The 18968-nt window shown below is 49.1% G+C and overlaps 1 protein-coding gene across 1 annotated transcript; it reads left to right on the forward strand.

Annotated features, from left to right (window-relative positions):
• Window positions 1–417: 417 nt before the first annotated feature.
• SIRT6 (sirtuin 6) lies at window positions 418–18905 on the forward strand. Its single transcript, XM_039515957.1, has 8 exons — window positions 418–547; window positions 1518–1645; window positions 6422–6604; window positions 12870–12929; window positions 14262–14357; window positions 15607–15687; window positions 16909–17032; window positions 18431–18905. The coding sequence occupies exons 1-8, from the start codon at window positions 482–484 to the stop codon at window positions 18776–18778; spliced, it is 1086 nt and encodes a 361-aa protein (XP_039371891.1). The 5' UTR covers window positions 418–481; the 3' UTR covers window positions 18779–18905.
• The last annotated feature ends 63 nt before the right edge of the window (window positions 18906–18968 follow it).

The raw sequence follows: 18968 nt of genomic DNA on the forward strand, positions 1-18968 counted from the left end.
CCTGACTTGTGATTTTTCAACCCTAAGGGATGACGGTGGTGCTGAGGGCAGGGTCTGTTTCCTACGGCCTGTCCTTTCCATGTAGCCCCCCCGGATACGGTGACCAGACAGCAAGTGTGAAAAATTGGGCGGGGGGTGGGGGTAATAGGAGCCCATATATAAAAAAGCCCCAAATATCAGGAGTGTCCCTATAAAATGGGGACATCTGGTGACCCCACCCCCGGAGCCCGGGGCACAGAGCCAGCAGGCACAGCCCACCCCGTCGGGCTCTATGCCTGAGCTCTGCCCAGCTACTGGGGGTGACAGTTCTTGCCAGGAGTTAACATGGCGCTGGGCGGCGCTGGCCTCAGACCTCTGCGCATGCGGCTTGACAGGCGGTGGCTTCAGTCTGCCCTGCCCGGCCGCTTCCGCCCTCCCCCTCTCCTAGCGGAATTGACAACAAGGAAAACTTTATTGGTAGCGGGCCCGGGCTGGCGGGACGATGTCGGTGAACTACGCGGCCGGGCTCTCCCCCTACTCGGACAAGGGCAAGTGCGGCCTCCCCGAGGTGAGGGCGAAGGAGCAGCCCCCCCCCCGGACCCCCCACTGCCCCCGGGGGTCCCCACGCCCAGCATCGGGGGCCTCCCCCCAACGGGGCCTGCGCTCCGCTCCCCCCGCCGGGGGCGCTTCCCCCCCCCCCACGGGGCCCTGCGCTCCCCTCCGCTCCCCCGGGCGCTTCCCCTCCCGGGGCCTGCGCTCCGCTCCCCCGGGGCCCTGCGCTCCTCTCCCCCGGGCCCTGCGCTCCGCTCCCCCGGGGCCCTGCACCTCCCTCCGGGGCCCTACGCTCCCCCTCCGCTCCCACCCGGGGCGCTTCCCCTCCGCCCCAGGGCCTTGCGCTTCCTCCCCCCGGCCCCTCTGCCTCCCCCCCTGCCCCCAATGGGGCCCTGCGCTCCCCTCCCTCTCCCTCCCCGGGGTGACCAGATGTCCTGATTTTATAGGAACAGTCCTAATGTTTGGGACTTTTTCTTATATAGGCTATTACCCTCTCGCCACCTGTCCTGATTTTTCACATTTGCTGTCTGGTCACCCTCTCCCACAATGGGGCCCTGGGCTCCCCTGCAATGTGGCCCTGCTCTTCCCTCCCTCCTTCCCCCCTGGGGGAGCTTCCCCTCCCTCCCCCCAATGAGGCCCTGCGCTCCCCCCCGGGGTGTTTCCCCTCATCTCCCCCTCCCCCGGGGGTGCTTTCCCTCACCGCACTGACTCCTCACCGCAGGGAAGCAGATGTGAGGTTTAAATCTGAACATCCTGAGGTCACTTAGCTGCCATCTCCCCATGCCAGGCCATGACGATTGGCAGCCAGCGCTGGTTTATTTCCGTGTGGTGCTAATACATTTTTTTCCCCCTTTAGTCAACTTGTAATCTAGTACTCGGCGTGCCGTGCAGTTTAGCGGGGTGGCCTGGGTACAGGGGCTTATCCACCTTCCTGTGTGCTGGACACATCTCTCTGGCTCTCCATTTCCATTTTTCTTTCCCCTCAGATTTTTGACCCGCCAGAGGAGCTGGAGAGGAAAGTGTGTGCATTAGCAGACCTGATAAGGGGTTCTTCCAATATAGTGTTTCACACAGGAGCCGGGATCAGTACGGCTTCCGGAATCCCTGACTTCAGGTAAGGGCACTGCCTGAAGAAATCTGTAATTGCTGAAGCAGTGTGGGCTAGTGGTCAGAGCGACGTGCTGAGTTAGAACTTGGGGGCTCTATTCCTGGCTCGGCCACTGACTCACCGTAGGCAAGTCACTTTGCCTTTCAGTGCCTCGGTTTCCCCCACCTGTGAAAATGTGTCTAGCTCACAGGAGTCTGGCAAAAGGTTAATGTTTATAAAGTGCTTGGAGATCCTTGGAGGACAGATGCTGTCAGCGTGCAAGTGTTATTTTACTGGGTTAGTGATGGTATTTGTGCTATTTATAGTGAACTGAATTAATGAAAAATTAATAGTTGTCTTATAGCTCCATCCCTGATACCTGGCCAGTTAGCCCGTGTGTTAAGTGCGGTAGGGAAAATAGTCCATTTCTTTAGTGCCTTATAACTGTTACTTTGGGAAAACTCCCCTTTTTCTGACCCTCTGATAAAGAGGTGAGAGGTTTCCTCTCCTTTCTGTCGACAGTCTCTGTTCTAGTATGCTCTCAAAGTCAAAAACTTGCTATTCAGTGGGCTCTGATGTCAGTGAGATGATTCTCCAAGGCAAGCATCATAGAATATCATATCAGGGTTGGAAGGGACCTCAGGAGATCATCTAATCCAACCCCCTGCTCAAAGCAGGGCAGATTCCCAGACACTTGTTTTATTATTTTTAAACCCCAGTTTCCTAAATGGCCCCCTCAAGGATTGAACTCACAACCTTGGGTTTAGCAGGCAAATGCTCAAACCACTGAGCTATGCCTCCCACCCCAGCTTTCATCAACCCAAGCAGTGACAGTACTGGGTATGTGGTGTCCTCTTTTTATAGTTTAATTGTGCAGACTGGCTAATAATGTAACAACAATATAGAATAACTCCAGTAATACTTAAATTCAAAAAGGGGAAAAAATGGAGGAAGCTAGTTGAATGGAAATGAAAAGGGGACATGCCTTCAAACTGCATGGCATTTTAAAACACCATATTAGAGGCTCAAATTAATGTATAACCCAAATGAAAACAAAACACTGAGGACTACAAAAATGCCGCCGTGGCTAAACAGTAGCGTAAAAGAGGCAGTTAGAATGCAAACAGGCGTCCTTTAAAAATCGGAAGTCAAACCCTACCGAGGAAAACAGCAAGGAGCATAAACTCTGGCAAGTCAAGTGTAAATGTATAATTAGCCAGGCTAAGAAAGAATTTGAAGAGCAACCAGCAAAAGGCACAAAAACTAACAGCAGGGTTTTTTTTAAAAAACATCAGAAGCAGGAAGACTGGGGCCATTGGGCAATGGAGGTGCTAAAGGAGCACTCAAGGAAGACAAGGTTGCTACGGAGAAGCTAAACAAAGTTTTTGCATCAGTTTTCACTGCAGAGGATGAGGGGGAGAGCCTCACACCCAAACTCTTCTTTTTTGGCAACATATCTGAGGAACTGTCCCAGATTGAGGTGTCAGTAGAGGAGGTTTTGGAACAAATTGCTAAATTAAACAGTAATAAGTCACAAGGACTAGATGGGATTCACCCAAGAGTTCTGAAGGAACTCAGATATGAAATTGCAGAGCTGCTAACTGTGGTATGTAACCTAGCGCTTAAATCAGCCTCTGTGTGACATGACCGGAGGGTAGTTAATGTAATGCTAATTTTTAAAACAGGCTCCCGAAGTGATCCACGCAATTATGGGCTGGTAAACCTAACTTCAATGAAATCTGAATCATTTGAAGAAGAAAAGATTCATCAATATAAAGCACAAAAATTCTTCTTTTTGTCAAGTGTCAAGACAATGGACAAGGCGGATGACAATAGTCGAGCCGATAGTCCTAGTGTCCTCCTGGAACTGAAAGAATCCCTCCTCACCAAACCTAAAAAAAAAGGGGGAAAATAAAGATAAAGGAAGAGATAGGAAGGGAAGGAGATTGGATCTGGAAAGAAAGAAAAGAAAGGAATACAAAAGGTTAATAAATTGTCTGTTTTTTCACAGGAGGAGAGCCCCCACCGGCCACCGGGTCTGTACTGGGACCTTCTTCATCATCATAAAAAAAAAAGAAAAAAAAAAAAATAAACAAACAAGGTTGCAAAAAAAAATTTCTGATGATGCCAAAAGATAGTTAAGTAAAAAAGAAGCCAGAGAAGTAAAAAAAGGAACTCAGAACTGGCTGCTGGGGGTGACAAAATGAAATGAAAAATTCAAAAGTATAATGCAAAGTAATGCATGTTGAAAAAATAAATAATATATAGACACATAATGATGAGGTCTAAATTAACTGTTTACAAAAAAAACAAAAATCTTACTCTTACCGCGGATCGTCTCTCAAAAATGTGGCTCAGTGTGTGTCAGGTGCAAAAAAAAGGTAATAGAATGTTAGGATTAGGAAAGGGACAGATATATAGACAGAATATATCATAACATACAATAATAAATCCAAAACACATCACACACACCTGGTTCTCTGGTTCTGGTGGCCCCAAAAAAAAAAAAAAAAAAAAAAAAAAACAAAAAGGGTAGGTAGAATTGAAAGAGCAGAGAAAAACAAAAAAAATTAGAGGACAGGAACAGCTTCCAAGGAGGGAGAGAGAAAAAAAAAGACTGGGTGGTTTAGTTTAGAAAAAAAAGGAGGGGTGGTAAAAAAAAAATCATGAATGCTGTGGAGAAAGTGAATAGGGAAGGGTTAGTTACCCCTTCACATAACACAAGAACCAGGGGTCACCCAATGAAATGACTAGGCAGCAGGTTTAAAACAAACAAAAGGAAGCACTTTACACTGCGCACAGTCAACCTGTGGAACTCCTTGCCGGGGATCTTGTGAAGACCACAAGAATGACTGGGTTCAAAACAGAACTAGATGAGTTCATAGAGGATAGGTCAGTCAATGGCTATTAGCCAAAGGTGGTCAGAGACGCAATCCCATGCTCCAGGAATCCCTAAACGTCCAACTGCCAGAAGCTGGGAGGGGACGACATGGGATGGCTCACTTGAAATTGCCTTGTTGCGTGGGTTCCCTCAGACGCACCTAAGGCTGATCCCTGTCAGACACCGTATACTGGACTAGATGGACCATCTATAAGTCAGGGCTTTGAGTCAGTTACATTTAGAATGCTTGATTCCTTCTGTTTTCCAGGCCCACCTGTTCCTCGTACGCAGCAGGTGGTGCTGTTTCTCTGCAGACCTGTCTGAGCCACCCCAGACGCAGGGTATGCACGTTGGCTCTCTGGGCAATGCAATTCCTGTTAGGCTTTTGGCTGCAAACTTTGTTTTCTGGCACAGTAAAATGCCCCACCGTGCTTGTTCCTGGCTGGTAACTTTCACTTTCAGTAGTTGTGGCGTCCGTCAGCCTGTCTTGCTAGTGAGGGGATTCTGAGTCTAAACTGAATGGGGTTCCTCTGGAACAGCCTACTAAGTGGTAATGTAATGGTGCCCAGAATCTCCTTGGTGGTGCCTCTGGACTGCAGACTTGTGCTCTTACTAGGAGGTAGGAGAGCATTACTATCCATGTTCAAATATGGGGAAACTGAGGCACAGAAGTGCACTGACCTGCCCAAGGTCACCCGGTAGGTAGCACAGTCTAGAACACACATTGGCCTGCGTTCCATTTGAAGGGTATAAAGGTTAAAGTGGGGTGCGTGAGGGGGGGAGTGTTTTAAGGGGATGTCTCCAGGAGTAATGGGATACAAGCGGGCTCAGCATCGGGAAGCATTTGCTAATGGAAAGATCTCAGACTGAGGACTCGTCTCTCAGGGGAAGTAATGGAAGTGCCATTGCTCAGTTCATTTAAGATTGGGCAAAGCACTGGCGATTATTCCCTACAGTATAATCCTGTCCCAGAGCTGGCCTAATAGGTCTCTTCGGTCTCTTGATTTCTGATCTGTGTCCAGCTAACCACACGGTGCCCCCAGCCCCCGACACACACACGTTCCCCAATCACTGAATCTGAGATACTCTTGAGGTTGAATCTAGAGGCCACTTAAAGGATAAGTGTATGTGACACAGTAGTAAATGAGAGGCAATTTCTACACCAGCAGAGTCCTAGCAGGAAAACGAGCAAGTGGAGGGAAGATGAAATGCATGGGATGGAGCTACTGTCTTATAGCCTCTTGTTGGCTGAACCTCCGGCTACAATCGATACAATCGACAGCCCTCCTCAGCATGCAAGTTACATGTGAACTCCATGTGGGGTGCCTCGTGCCACCACTGAGCAAGCCTCTGGATTTGGCCAAAATGAGACGGCTGTGGACTCTGCCCCTGGCTTCCCTTCCCATCTAGGCGTCCCTCCTTCCTCATTTGCAGAGATTGTGCCCTTACTGATATGTCAGGCAGTGATTCCTCCCTCGGCTGCTCCTATTTAAGCCCAATGCCATTGCACCTCTATCATGCCCCGTGGTCTGCAGGCAGCTTTGAGCACTCCCCTGCAGGTTTTAGGTCCACTGAGCCTTGCCCTCCATTGGATGCTCTCCTTCCGGTCCTGCCCGCTCTTCATGCCTGTACTTTCAGTATCGAATTTGATTTGGGTCAGTGCAGAAGTTCTCATTCTCATTTCCATCTTGCTCGTTACTTTTTCATGTTAAAATGTTGCCCGCAGTAGCACTGAATTAAGCACCGAGGTTACAGCTGTAGGGCCCAGGCATGTTCTTGTTACATCAAGGACAGGCATGCCATGGTAGCAGGTCACCTTCATTTAGCAACTCACTTTGCCCTCTCCCCCTTAATTAGGGCTAGCGTGGTGTCTGCTGACTGCTGCCTCCAGTTATAACTTGACTTCTTTCCCTCCCCAACAGGGGGCCCAATGGCGTATGGACTATGGAGGAGCGGGGATTGTCCCCCAAGTTTGACACTACCTTTGAGAACGCGAGGCCTTCCAAGACCCACATGGCGCTGCTGGAGCTGCAGAGAGTCGGCATCTTGAAGTTCCTGGTCAGCCAAAACGTGGATGGCCTGCATGTGCGTTCTGGATTCCCACGGTACTGCACCTCCCTTATCCATCTACCCAGCAGGGCCCTGTAACAGGCATCAAAGCCTGCCGCGTTGTTGCTTTTTATCGAGTGCAGCTTTGCAGGATTTTGTGCGTGTGTGGATGCTGCACAAATCTCTGCTAATGCTTGTAACGAAATAGGTATTAACGCTTCAGTGCTCCCCTGAGATGACAGCAATGCCTCGGCCCGAACCCCTTCAGCTTTAGAAGCAACATGGCTTCTTAATCATGTTTGTACTAAAACAGCTGTTAGCCCCACTGCTGTAGTGAGTGTGTGGTTGGGCTAACAGCTGTTTTAGTACAAACGTGCTCTTGTGGTAGTACCATGGACCAAGCTAAACCCAATTCTTCCTGTGTTGCTATTTCTAAAGGGGGGGGAGAAGGGGGGATTAGTTTGTTTAAGGGCAATGACCCATATAGTTCCAGGACTACTTCCCAAAGCTGTGCTGGAACTCAGTACAAATGGATTTGAATGCCCTCCAAGATCTAGCACCCCCTCTGTTAAAGGGCAGACGTTGGCTTATATAAAGCAGCCGGTATTGATTGCCATGGCAAGCATCATGATTGACTGTGTCTGTAAGGACTGAATTTGTGGACAGGTTACATCAATCCACTCTGCCATCGCCTTCCTCTTGTGGGCTTGTAGGAGCTGTCATCTTAGCTTGCTAGTTCTACTCTGTGTGTGTCAGTAGGACCCTTTCATGTGAAAATGGGAAAACTTCCATTTGGTCACAAGCTGATCTAAATTGTACTAATATTTACAGAGCGCTGTTAGTGTGCAAGGGGCTGTACGGAATTACATTGTGTCTGTAGGGAGGTGTCTTGGGGTAGAAAGTCTGTTCAGCTGATGGCTCCGTGGCCTGCGTTACAAGAGCCGAATTTGTGTGCACATGGGAACAAAGTGCAACCACCCCATAGAGGCAGGTGCGGCCCGTCAAGGCTACAGATCCCAGCATGTGGTGGTCTGGATGGAACACTGCATGCTGGGATTTGTAGTCTCTGTGGGCTGCATCTCTGTTCAAAAGGAGGATAACTGAGGGCTGCATCGTAACATTCCTTAGACCGCATATTGGCTACCACACCTCTTAGGTTGCCATGTCTGTGCTTCTGATTAGAGCAAGGTCAGCTTCCCTTTACTAGTACGGTGCTGACACAGAGAACGTAATGCTTGTGACAAGTGCTGGATTGTTCGTCTTGGGGACTGAAGTGCCCTCTTGCAGATCAGATCCAGCAACCTTCCCCCAGGCCATCCTGTCCATGCACCTCAGTGCTAATCTAGAGGGACTAATTGGAGACAGGGGAATTTGGTCTCTGTAACCTAGTCAGGCCTTGGCTTCTTTATGAAAACTGCCAACGAGGATGCAGTTTGTGGCCTTTTGTTGACACCTGGACCTGGCCTAAGGACATCAAGCTCATTTCAAAAAGGTTAACTTGGCTGTCTTAACCCATTCACTGCCCTGTGCAAGTACAGCTGCTCACGTGGTTCCTCTCCAAGTCGTGCATTTTGCAGGCGTTTTTGTTTTAGGTAAAATGGGTTTTGTCAGATAAGGTTAATAAACTCCATCCCTACCCCATCTCTTCAGTGAGAAAACCTTTACTGGCGCCTGACTGGGTCTGAAGTGCCTTTAAATTATGCTTTGCCGCATAGATCTGTAACACTTTCGAAAGGGCACAAAGGGGAGATGGTCCTGGGTTTCAGGTTAATCTTCGTTTTAGCAGCGCTGTGGTTTACTTGATTTGTTTGCATCTCTTCCTGCATCCTCGTTATAATAAAGTCCAAAACGGCACGGCATTGTGCCCCCAGCTGCGAGCTGTGCACTTGATTGACGCGTGGATGCAGGCTCTCCAATCCCCACGTGTCTGGCGGTAGAGACCGAACTGCACTTAGTCAGGTAAAGACAGCTTCAAAGACGTCCTCAAAGGAACCTGCCTTTCCATTAGCTCAGTCTGGAAAAGGCAGCTTCTTCCTTCGACAGAAACTTTAATCTACAATAAAAATGCCCCAGACAGAACATTTCTAGCACTTCAAACAAATGGGTTATTTGCCTTGTGTGCTGGAGTGCTTGAATCAGGCTGGTAGAGGAGAATGCAATTTTAATTCAAGAAAGAAAATATAAAGGAAGGGGTGAGGGGTGAGGAACTTGCTTCCTTAGAGAAGGCGCATGTTACAAACAGCATGACATGGTGTTAGCTAAGGAGCAAATCTAGTAGCTGTCTGGCTGGAGGAGATATTTGTTTGTGTTCTCGTCCCATGAGATAGCTCAGAGCTTAATTCGTTTTCTTAGCAATACAAACGGCCCTTTGACAAAGTCAGACAGGAGTGATTAGAAAAAACACTGTTCTCTATTAATCTGATGCATTTTCTTTTGAATGTGGGGGAGCCAACTTCACACCTCAAGAACGTTCTAATGAGAGCTGTGACCATGGGCTGTCCCAGGGTTCTCAAACTTCATTGCACCGCAACCCCCTTCTGAGAACAAAAATTACTACACGACCCCTGCCCCAGGCAGAGGGGGGCAAAGCCCGAGGACTTCAGCCCCAGGCAGGCAGCCTGTAACCTGAGCCCCACCACCCAGGGCTGAAGCCCTCGGGCTTCAACTTCAGCCGTGGGACTCGGGCTTCACCAAGTCTAACACTGGCTCTGGTGACCCCATTAAAATGGGGTCATGACCCACAGTTTAAGAACCACTGGGCTGTCCCATTTGGTCCCTCTGGTCGCTCTCTTTTTTTATTTGTTTTTTTTATTTCTGTGGCCTGGTGTGTACACACTCTTGCAGCAGTTAAATTGAAGGGGTGGGGTTTTTTTTAACTGGCTTCGTTTAACTGATGCAGTTTCTGTGGGTGGGCAAGGCCTGCGTGTGTCTCTTAAGTACTGGTACGAAAACGTGGTTGAAAGAAGTTTTTTTTGTATGAGAAATACTAGACTCTCATTTCAATCTATGAATGAAAAGTTTAACAGGTCTAAAATGGTAACAAGGACGTGATTGAAACAATAGGAGAGCAACCGAACTGCCTAAAAAAGTCCAGAGCAGAAGGGGTAAACATTAAACCGCTGGTTATTGAGGGGTGGGTGATGGTAACTGTCTTTGCATGTTAGGGGAATGTGTGAACCTGTGAAATGTTAGGACTTGGTTTGCTAGAATCTAGATTACATGGACACAACCAGCGATGTGGTCCTGTATAAGGCTCAACCTATTTTTAGGCTTCAGTATTGAATTTGGAAGGTGGCAGTTTCTCCTCCTAGCTAAAGTAAATGTCAAAGCTACTGATCAATATGGCAAATATCAATGTGTGAACTTCTGACCAAAAATGGGTAGATTGAAGGAAGTGGTAGAAAACAAGTGTCTGGAGTAGTGAAAATCCACGATTCTAACTGACAATATTCACGCTGCCTAGCGTTGATAAGCAGAAAGCATCCACGCTCATCTTGGAGTGCAGGAAATCTGTTTTTTTTCCTTCAAGATCAAAAGTTATTGAATGAAATTTTGCTCATTGAAGCGGAAAAGCAAAATGTTGAGTTTGAGCCTGCAGGTGAGATGCTTTTCTTGTCCCAGTGCTGGGCTTTCCATCAGTTTCATTCAGGAGCAATTTCTGTTCATCGTCACCAGAAATGGCAAGGATCAAACAGTAGCTATGCCGTGAAAACAACTGAAAGGCAAAGACTTGACTTGACAAGGGTTGCAGCCTTCTCTTAGTCTAATTTCACCATGTAGCAAAAACCGAGCAATTTGAAGAAAGTATTGAAGCAGTTTGCCCTGGATATTCTTTTTCAGACAGACTTAAATGCCCAGGCCCACAGTTAGATATTGTAAGCGAAGAAACGAGAAAAATTACAGGAAGAAGCACAAGAATTAACGTTGCCATTTAATTCAGGATGGTTTAATATGAGAAATGACCTAAACGTAGCTAGATGCATCCATATGTTCTACTTAATATTCCTGCCTTTCATATGGGAACCACTCCTCCTCCTCCTCAAAAGAATATTGTTTCCAAGTTGCTGAAGATCCTATCCAAGAATACAGAGAGAAGTATGACAGAGGCCTTTGCCTTTGACCAGACAATGATAATTAAGTGGGGGAAAAGGTGATATCTCTGGAGCAGTCATCCTAAACTACTTCTATATGGGGGTCAAACGTTGTAACAGCCTGACTATACCCCCTCAGGGTAGTAGAAACTAGGAGTCAGTCAACCCCTGTTTTCTGGGATCTCTAAGTGGAAGAAGAGTAGGCCCTTAAAGAAACAATAGCCTGGGTTTTCCCCAAGTATTAACTATTCCTCTGGGACCATCCTCCTCTCTCCCATCTCCTGCACTTCGTCCACTCTAAAAATCCCAGGAACCTTAAAGGGACACATCACAAAACAGGTGTTGACTAACCTCCTTGTCCCTGCTACCCTTAAGGGGATTGTCCCCCTGTTACAAGCTCATGTAAACCTCACTAAGACCCTGATTCAGCAAAGCACTTAAGTCAATGTGACTTAAGCATACACATAAGTGCTTTGTTGAACCGGAGCCTAACTGCGTACATTGGCTTGCAGAAGAATTATTGAAATTCTACAGTCAGCCTTGTGGTTGCTGTCCCCAGCTTCCAGCGGCTGACTGCCGAACTCAGGGAGGCTCTGTCTTCACATCTGCATCCGGCGAGCAGCTGTTGAAAGTTGTACTGAGCACAAGGGGAACTTTGATCAAAACAAATCATGCACTTTCCACAACAAAGGACTTTACAAAGAGGCACTGATCTTACAGAAGCACTTGAAGGTGGTTTCCGAGGTACTTGACAGATCAGGTTGACGCTACCGTCACAGTCTCGGTGCAAATCTCTTGATGTCATTAACACCAAAGAAGTGGAACCTCGCAAGGACAGAATAATAATAATTTTTAAAAATCCCGTCTCCCCTCTGGAGCCTCCTGCATGTCACAAAACAGCTGATCAGGAGGTGTGGGGAGGGAGAGGGAGGTGCTGATCCTCTGCTGGCAGGTGGGAGGTGCTAGGAGCAGGGTGGGGGAGCTGATGGGGGGCCTGCTGACATTGGTAAATTCTGGCTCCTTCTCAGGCTCAGGTTGCCCCCCCCCCTTGTGTATACAATCTGAAACTCCTCCTTCCTTCTCCTCTAGGATTTCACAGTGAAAATTGTACCTCTGGTGTGGGGTGCGATGCTGTGCCACAGGTTGTTACATCGAAATGGTGGCAGTGTAATCATGGAAAACAGTTCAGTTCCAGACGTTGTCTTTTATTTTATTTTTTTAAGGCCTGCTTTTAGCATTAGTCAAGTATGTCTTGGTGCATTTGGCTTGGTTTGGGTGAAACGTCATCCTGGGCTAGGTGCTGAAACGTCACTGGTTCATGTGCTACCTTCTCAAAAACCTGGGAAGTGAATGGCTGGAATGTCGAGCCCGGGTAATACGAGTGGTATGTGTACCACGGCTTGGGAGCCCGCAAGTGGATAGGACACTGCACTGGAAGGCAGGAAACCAGGGTTGTATTACTGGCTCTGCTACTTGCCTACTGTGATCTTGGGGAAGTTGCGTCCCCTCTCATCACCCGTTTCCCCCTCTCATCCTTTGTCTTGTCTATTTGGATGGTAAATGTTTGGGGCAGGGGCTCTCTCACTAGATGCATGCACAGAGCACCCCGATTTTGGTTGGGGCAGCTATTAGTTGTATTATGGTAGCTGCTAGCATGGGAACTCTGTCGTGTTTAACTTACAGAATTGTTGGCTTTTCCTCTGAGCCTACTTAGATTGTGAGCTCCTCAGGGCCAGGACAGTCTCTCTCTGTTCCGTTTGTACATCACCTAGCACAGTGGGGGCCTGATCTAGGACTGGGGCTCCTACACGCTGCCACAATACAAAAACATACATAAAAAGACCCATTATTCTTTATTAGGTATCAATACACTAACAAAGGGAATCCCATCAGCTGCGTTGGATTAGGCTTGGGGTTTTTGGGGAGCTGTGGGAAACTGGCAGCAATGCCGAGGGTGCCAGTAGGAGATGGCTCACCTTTAGGGTGACTCAACCTATGGCGATGCCATCACAGAAACCTTTGGGCTCCATGGCCCGATCCCTGCCAGCATCGAGTGTTTCATCCAGAACAACCCCTTTCGTCCGAGTTAGACATTGTCAAAACCTTAACTAGAGACCGTGTGGGCCTGATGCAGCCACAACAGCTGTAAATAAGTCTCTTGAGCAGCCTGAGTCACCAAGGGGCAGCGTTGCCTCCGGGTTTCTGTTAATCTTTGCTGTTTCTTCTGCAGGGACAAGCTGGCCGAGCTGCACGGGAACATGTTTGTGGAGGAATGTGTGAAATGCGGCAAGTATGTCATCCCTGCCGACACACTCGTTTGTAAAAAGGCAGCATGAGTGAATCTCTCCACTGCCGTGCTGCTGAGAGGCATCGTGCCCCTTGGGTGTGTCTTTGGGGTACAGATGGTCGCTGCAGTTCTGGATTCCGTTATGTAACTGTTTGTTCTAGCGTGAGTCAAGTTTGATCACCGCATGAGCCTCTGGCAGATAAGCCCACGATGCAGAGAGCTTAGAACATGCGATATGAGCAAATCTGTTCCATACAAATCCTGAATGAACACTTAAATCTTGTCACTAAGTGTGAGAACATTAACTCATGCCCCCATGGAAGATCCTCACAGCTCCTGTAATCTGTTCATCATATTGGGTCATGCCCAGTTTAAATATCAGTCGTCTCTCCACGTGGCGAGGTCTTGTACATGTTTGCCAAATAAGAGGTCACAGCAGTCTGGATTTTGCCTTTTGATTCTAGGAAGTATAAATCCTAAATTCTGAAGTTATTGCTCTAAACTCCTTGAGAGGGAGATTGCCATGGGTAGAACTATGGTGTAGGGACAAATTGATCCCTGATGTAACTGTTCACTTCACTAGTTACGCTGGGGATGGATTTGGCCAAAATGTTCGTCTCCAGCTTCTCTTAGCACCAAAGGGGCATGATTCTCAGTATATTTATGCCTGTATATTTTGGGGCAGTATATTTATGCCTGTATCTGTAATTTTCACTCCATGCATCTGAAGAAGTGGGTTTTTTACCCACTAAAGCTTATGCCCAAATAAATCTGTTAGTCTTTAAGGTGCCACCCAGACTCCTCGTTGTTTTTATGATTCTCAGTGTGTTCTCTGCCTTTATATCTTCCTTCCCATTACTCAGTCGCATGGTCTAGAACAGGGATCGGCAACCTTTGGCACGCGGCCCATATGGGGAATCCGTTGGCGGGCTGGCACCATTTGTTTACCTGCAGTGTCCGCAGGTTTGGCCAATCACAGCTCCCACTGGCTGCAGTTTGCCATTCCAGGGCAACGGGGGCTGCGGGAAGCGGCGGCCAGCACATCCCTCGGCTCATGCCGCTTCCCGGAGCCCCCATTGGCCTGGAACAGCGAACCGCAGCCAGTGGGAGCCGCGATCGGCCGAACCTGCGGATGCTGCAGGTAAACAAACCGTCCTGGCCTGCCAGTAGATTTCCCTGATGGGACACGAGCCAAAGGTTGCCGATCCCTTGTCTAGAACCTGGCTGGTGCATTCTAGCATCTTTCTTATCTACACACTTGCATGCTAATTGCTGTGAACAGACTCGTTTTTTGTCTCGCGCTCTGAATCGCCTCCTTTCTCATTGCACATGAAGGCAGTACGTGCGGGACGCCATCGTGGGCAGCATGGGCCTCAAGCCGACGGGCAGGCTGTGCAGCGTCTCCAAAGCAAGGGGCCTTCGGGCCTGCCGGTACGTATCGTAACGACAGCCTCGGGGGAAGGGAAGGGCAGAGTTGCGTCCTGCAGAAACGTACCAATTGTGCGACTCCTGGACTCCGCCATTTCCTGGCTGGGTGTGGCTTCGGTTTTTCCCACGTGGCGCAGTCCAAGCATACCTGGAGGGCTCCTCTAAGGGCCAACGTGTGCGTCTCTGTGTTAGGAGTGGGTGAGTTCCTACACTCCAGCCCCCTCGGGTCCGGGTCAGTCCGTTAAACTCTCTCCTGTGAAAAGCAGAGACCGTGCGGGAGATCTTCGAAGGTACAAATGGGAGCTTGGCACCCAATTCACATCATCTGTCAATGGGAGTTGGGTGCCCTCTGAAAATCTCCCTCTTCTGTTGCTCCCTGAATACTGGCTACATGCGGGTCCATTGTGGCTGGGGTGCGCTGCCCTGTGTGATTGCTGTGTTGAGAGGGGCATTCTCTCTCCTGCAGCACTGTGTTTGATTCCACTCTGCCTTGTTGCTGCCTGCATTAGTTATATTTAACAAGGAGCTTTGTTTTCAGTTGTTCAGCTTTAAGGGGGAGATTCTTTGCAAGGGGGTTTTTCATTGTAACCTGGGCTCATGGCTGGAAAGGCGGCTCTGTGAAATTGGCATCCGCAATCTGCTCTGTGTGCACTTCACATGCACTTGCTATCTTCAGTGACGCACTTCTTACTGCTGCTCATTCCTGTTAGCTGAACCTAGGTCTGGGCAAGAGAGAAAGGGCCCGATTCTCCACGCCTCTGCACCCCCTAGGGTCATTTACACCAGTACAAACTGGGTGTAGGATACCACCGTTTTGACTTAGCTCTTTGCACCAGTATGGACTGATTTAAGTGACTGCACGTTGTCCAGAGCAACAGAAAGTCAGTCTCACGGACTCCATTCCAGCTCGCCCATCATCACAGAATTGTTAACAGAGCTCCAGTTGCAGAGCCGCATTCTGAGCTGTGGGCTTCACAGGTGTAACTGAGGGCAGAATCTGCCCCACAGAATCTTGGTTGCTGAACTCAGCCTGACTCTCAGATCCCCTGCTGAACTTGTGCAGGCAGGAGTCAGAAAGTCCATCTTTCACATGTCGCTAATTGGATATGGGAATCAAGAGCCAGTAAATATGAAATTGGCCCAGTGTTGTTTGATCAGTCTCTCCTCGGCAGCTCTGCAGTTGGGTCCCTGGTTTTTCCCTTGTCTGAGAGCAAAGCTAACCCTGTTTCCTGTTGGATTTTTTTTTTCCCAGAGGAAAGTTAATAGACACCATTTTAGACTGGGAAGATTCTCTGCCTGATCGGGACCTCAGTCTAGCAGACGACGCCTGCAGGTATTGCTTTCCACAGCACTGTGGTTTAACACCTGATACTTCAGTAAAACCACTCGATAACTGGTTCAGCATGAAAGCTGTTGCTCTGAGACCTCTCCAAGCTTCTTGCCATCTGCTGGGATGCATTAGGCTGTTCAGATACTTGAATCTGACCTGCCATTCCCAGTTCACTGCCCTTTAGTTCCAGGATTTTAACCCTGTCTAATCCTTAAGAATGATTGTAGCTGGCCAGAGTTAGAAATTGCAATGGAAGCGTTTTACTATTGGATTCCAGGGGTCAAAGAAGAATAAAGTGTATTGAGCGCATCCCCCTACGCAGATCCTCTTTTCCTCTGCAGACAGAGATTGTATCTGGCCTATCATTAAAAGGCTTTGCAGATAGCGGGGTAAATGCAACATTCAGAAACCAACAGCTTTTGCGAGTGAGGTGGTGGTTGGATGATCCCAGGTGCTTGTGGTATTCCCCAAGAGGGAAGGATATTTCCTGGGTCTCGTTCCGTATTATCGATCAAGCATCTTAAGAGGACGTAGCAATGTACATTAAGTGACTAGTGCCAGGTAAATAAGTCCCTGCCTCACAGATCTTACAGTACAAAGGGACAGTTTGCGTGAGGAAATGAAAGGACGTCTAATCGTTGCTGCTGGGGCTGGGTGGACAAGACTTTCCAAGGCCTGGTTCGTTGTTATTATTTATACTGGCGTAGTGACCAGGATCCCCTTGTGCTAGACCAGGGGTTCTCAAACTTTTGTGCTGGTGACCCCTTTCCCTCAGAGAGCCTCTGAGTGCCACCCCCCTTATCAATTAAAAACACTTTTTTATGTGTTTAACACCATTATAAAAGCTGGAGGCAAAGCGGGGCTTGGGGTGGAGGCTGACAGCTCGCGACCCCCCATGTAATAACCTCACGCCCCCCAGTTTGAGAACCCCTGTGCTTGATGCTTTACAAACAGAGAAGCGAGAGAGTCCCTGCCCACAAGAGCTGCCAGTCTGAAGCAGAGTCTTTCAAATGGGGTTTTGTTCCCTGATTTCACAGGTTCCAATTCTGAACCTAAGCTGAGCTGCAGTTTCTTATGACACTTGTACCATATGGCTCGTCAGAGGGGCAGTAGGACCTGGCGGGAGTCTGGCCTTCTGTCTTCTTAGAGAAGAGGGCTCCAGTCACTGAGACGGGCTCTGTTCCCTTCCAAGAGTTCTAGCTGGGTTTTTTTTCCCGCCTGCAGGAAAGCTGACCTGTCAGTCACCCTGGGGACCTCTCTTCAGATCAAACCCAGTGGCAATCTCCCCCTGCTCACTAAAAGGAAAGGAGGGAAGCTGGTCATAGTAAATCTGCAAGCAACGAAGCACGTGAGTTCAAATGCTTTGACTGGCGCCTTGAGCTCAGAGCTGCCCAGCTACAGTCCGACAGGCCTTGGTTTTATTCCAGCCGTAGCACCCAGCACTTGTGGGTGCTTGATTGACTCCTGTGAAAGTGGGTGAGTCCAGGAGCCAGGCCGCCCGCTTACAGTGCCAGCTAGAAGAAATCAACCTAGTTTAGTAAGTAAACGTGCTGGGTCCCCATCGCTAAAGACCTTAGATCTTCGATTAAAAATAAACCTTCCGGTGGGATCAAAACCCCTCACGTATCCCCAGGGTGAATTGGAATCCTGAGTGTTAATTAACCCCCCGAGTTAAGTCCTTGCTGCGAGACTATAGAGTTTGACCAGTTTTATGTCTGTTCTGACCTCCCTCGAATACCCGAGTCGTTAGAATCCTGTTACGTAACCAGCTTGTTTCTAAGACCCTCAAAGTGTATCAAGGTCAGAGGTGGGGGGAAAAAAACCATTTGGGTCATCTAGTCCCTGTCCCAGACAGTGCAGGAGTCTTCCCTACAGAACTCTTTCTGTAGTGATTCAAATGGTCTATTTCCACGTTTCCCACCTCAGAGCCCCCCCACCCAAATAGCGAGGCCCGTAGTGCTGCCATTCACTTCCCTCCTGACCAGAGACATGAGGATGTTTGTGACAGCGGCCTGCCTGGAGACCACCATGTGTTAATGGGGTTACCCTGTGCTGTTGGCCCTCCCCCAGGCAGTGTCGCTTCTGGACCTTGTCACATCCTGGCCGATGGCTCTACATTTCTAGGTGTCTTGAGGGTGATTCTCACTGAGCACGTCCCAGGGGTGTATTTCTGAAATCCACACAGATACCTGTCGCTCAGACTCCAGGAGGAAGAATCCCGCCTCCTTCCACCGCCAGCTCACCCCTTATTTCTGCATCGCGATAATTGTAGGGACGGTTTCGAAATCTCTCCCAGATGTGGCCCGGCCAGTGTGGAGCTGAGAGTTAATCCAAGGTGTGATGCAAATTGCTAGGAGTTGCAGGACAATTCATGCGTGCACACAGAGCCCTTAAAAACCAGAGCAAAATCATTGGGGTCAGATCTCCCTTGAGAGAGTCCTCAGATTGCTTGGTGTTTGGAATTCCCCTGAGGCTGGTCAGCTTTGTCCTCCGCCTGCCATAACAGGGAGAGAGCAGCCGCGTATTAGGGGCCTGTGGCCCCCAGACTGCAGTTGGGGCTTCTCTAATAAAAGGAGGTCACCAGAAAGCTGTTGGGTGGTGATCCAGAGCTGGTGGCTCCAGAGCCGGGCTGGGTTTTGGCCTGTGTTGTAGAGCTGACAGGCTCCTGCCCTCTGGATGCACATGTAAGTGCTAAGGCTGGAGAGACGTCCGCTTCCTGAGCCTGTTTCCTGTCTCTTGGCCCTAGGACCGGCAAGCCGACCTGCGCATCCACGGCTACGTGGATGAAGTCATGACCAAGCTGATGAAGCAGCTTGGTCTGGAGATCCCTGAGTGGACGGGGCCGGCGGTGGTGGAGAGTTCTGAGCTTGTGAAGCCCGAACCAGCCCTAAAACTCGACCCAGACGCTCAGCGCCCAGCCAAGGAAGAGCCCTGCTCCCACCACAATGGCACGGCAGAAGGGGCTGACGGGATATGCCCGGGGCTCGGCGCTGCACGCGAGGAGCACTGTGACGGTCTGAAACAGGAATGTCCTGGCTCAGGCCACAGTCCCGTAGCAGCCAAGAGAGTAAGAGTGGAGTCGCTGCTCACCTGACTTACACATCTTTGCTGTTGGTCGTTCGTCTTAGCAGCTAGCCGGGGCCGCGTTTCCCACTGTCCTTTTTATACCTTGAAATATCACACACCCCCTTTTGTAAGTATTAAATATACTTCAATGTTGAGTGTCTGTGCAGCTGCATCGGCAGTCGCGGGAGGGCTGGTTTCCAGCTACCCAGCGGTGCTTC

This window comes from Mauremys reevesii, linkage group 26, assembly GCF_016161935.1.
Source record: "Mauremys reevesii isolate NIE-2019 linkage group 26, ASM1616193v1, whole genome shotgun sequence".
NCBI classification, from domain to species: domain Eukaryota; kingdom Metazoa; phylum Chordata; order Testudines; family Geoemydidae; genus Mauremys; species Mauremys reevesii.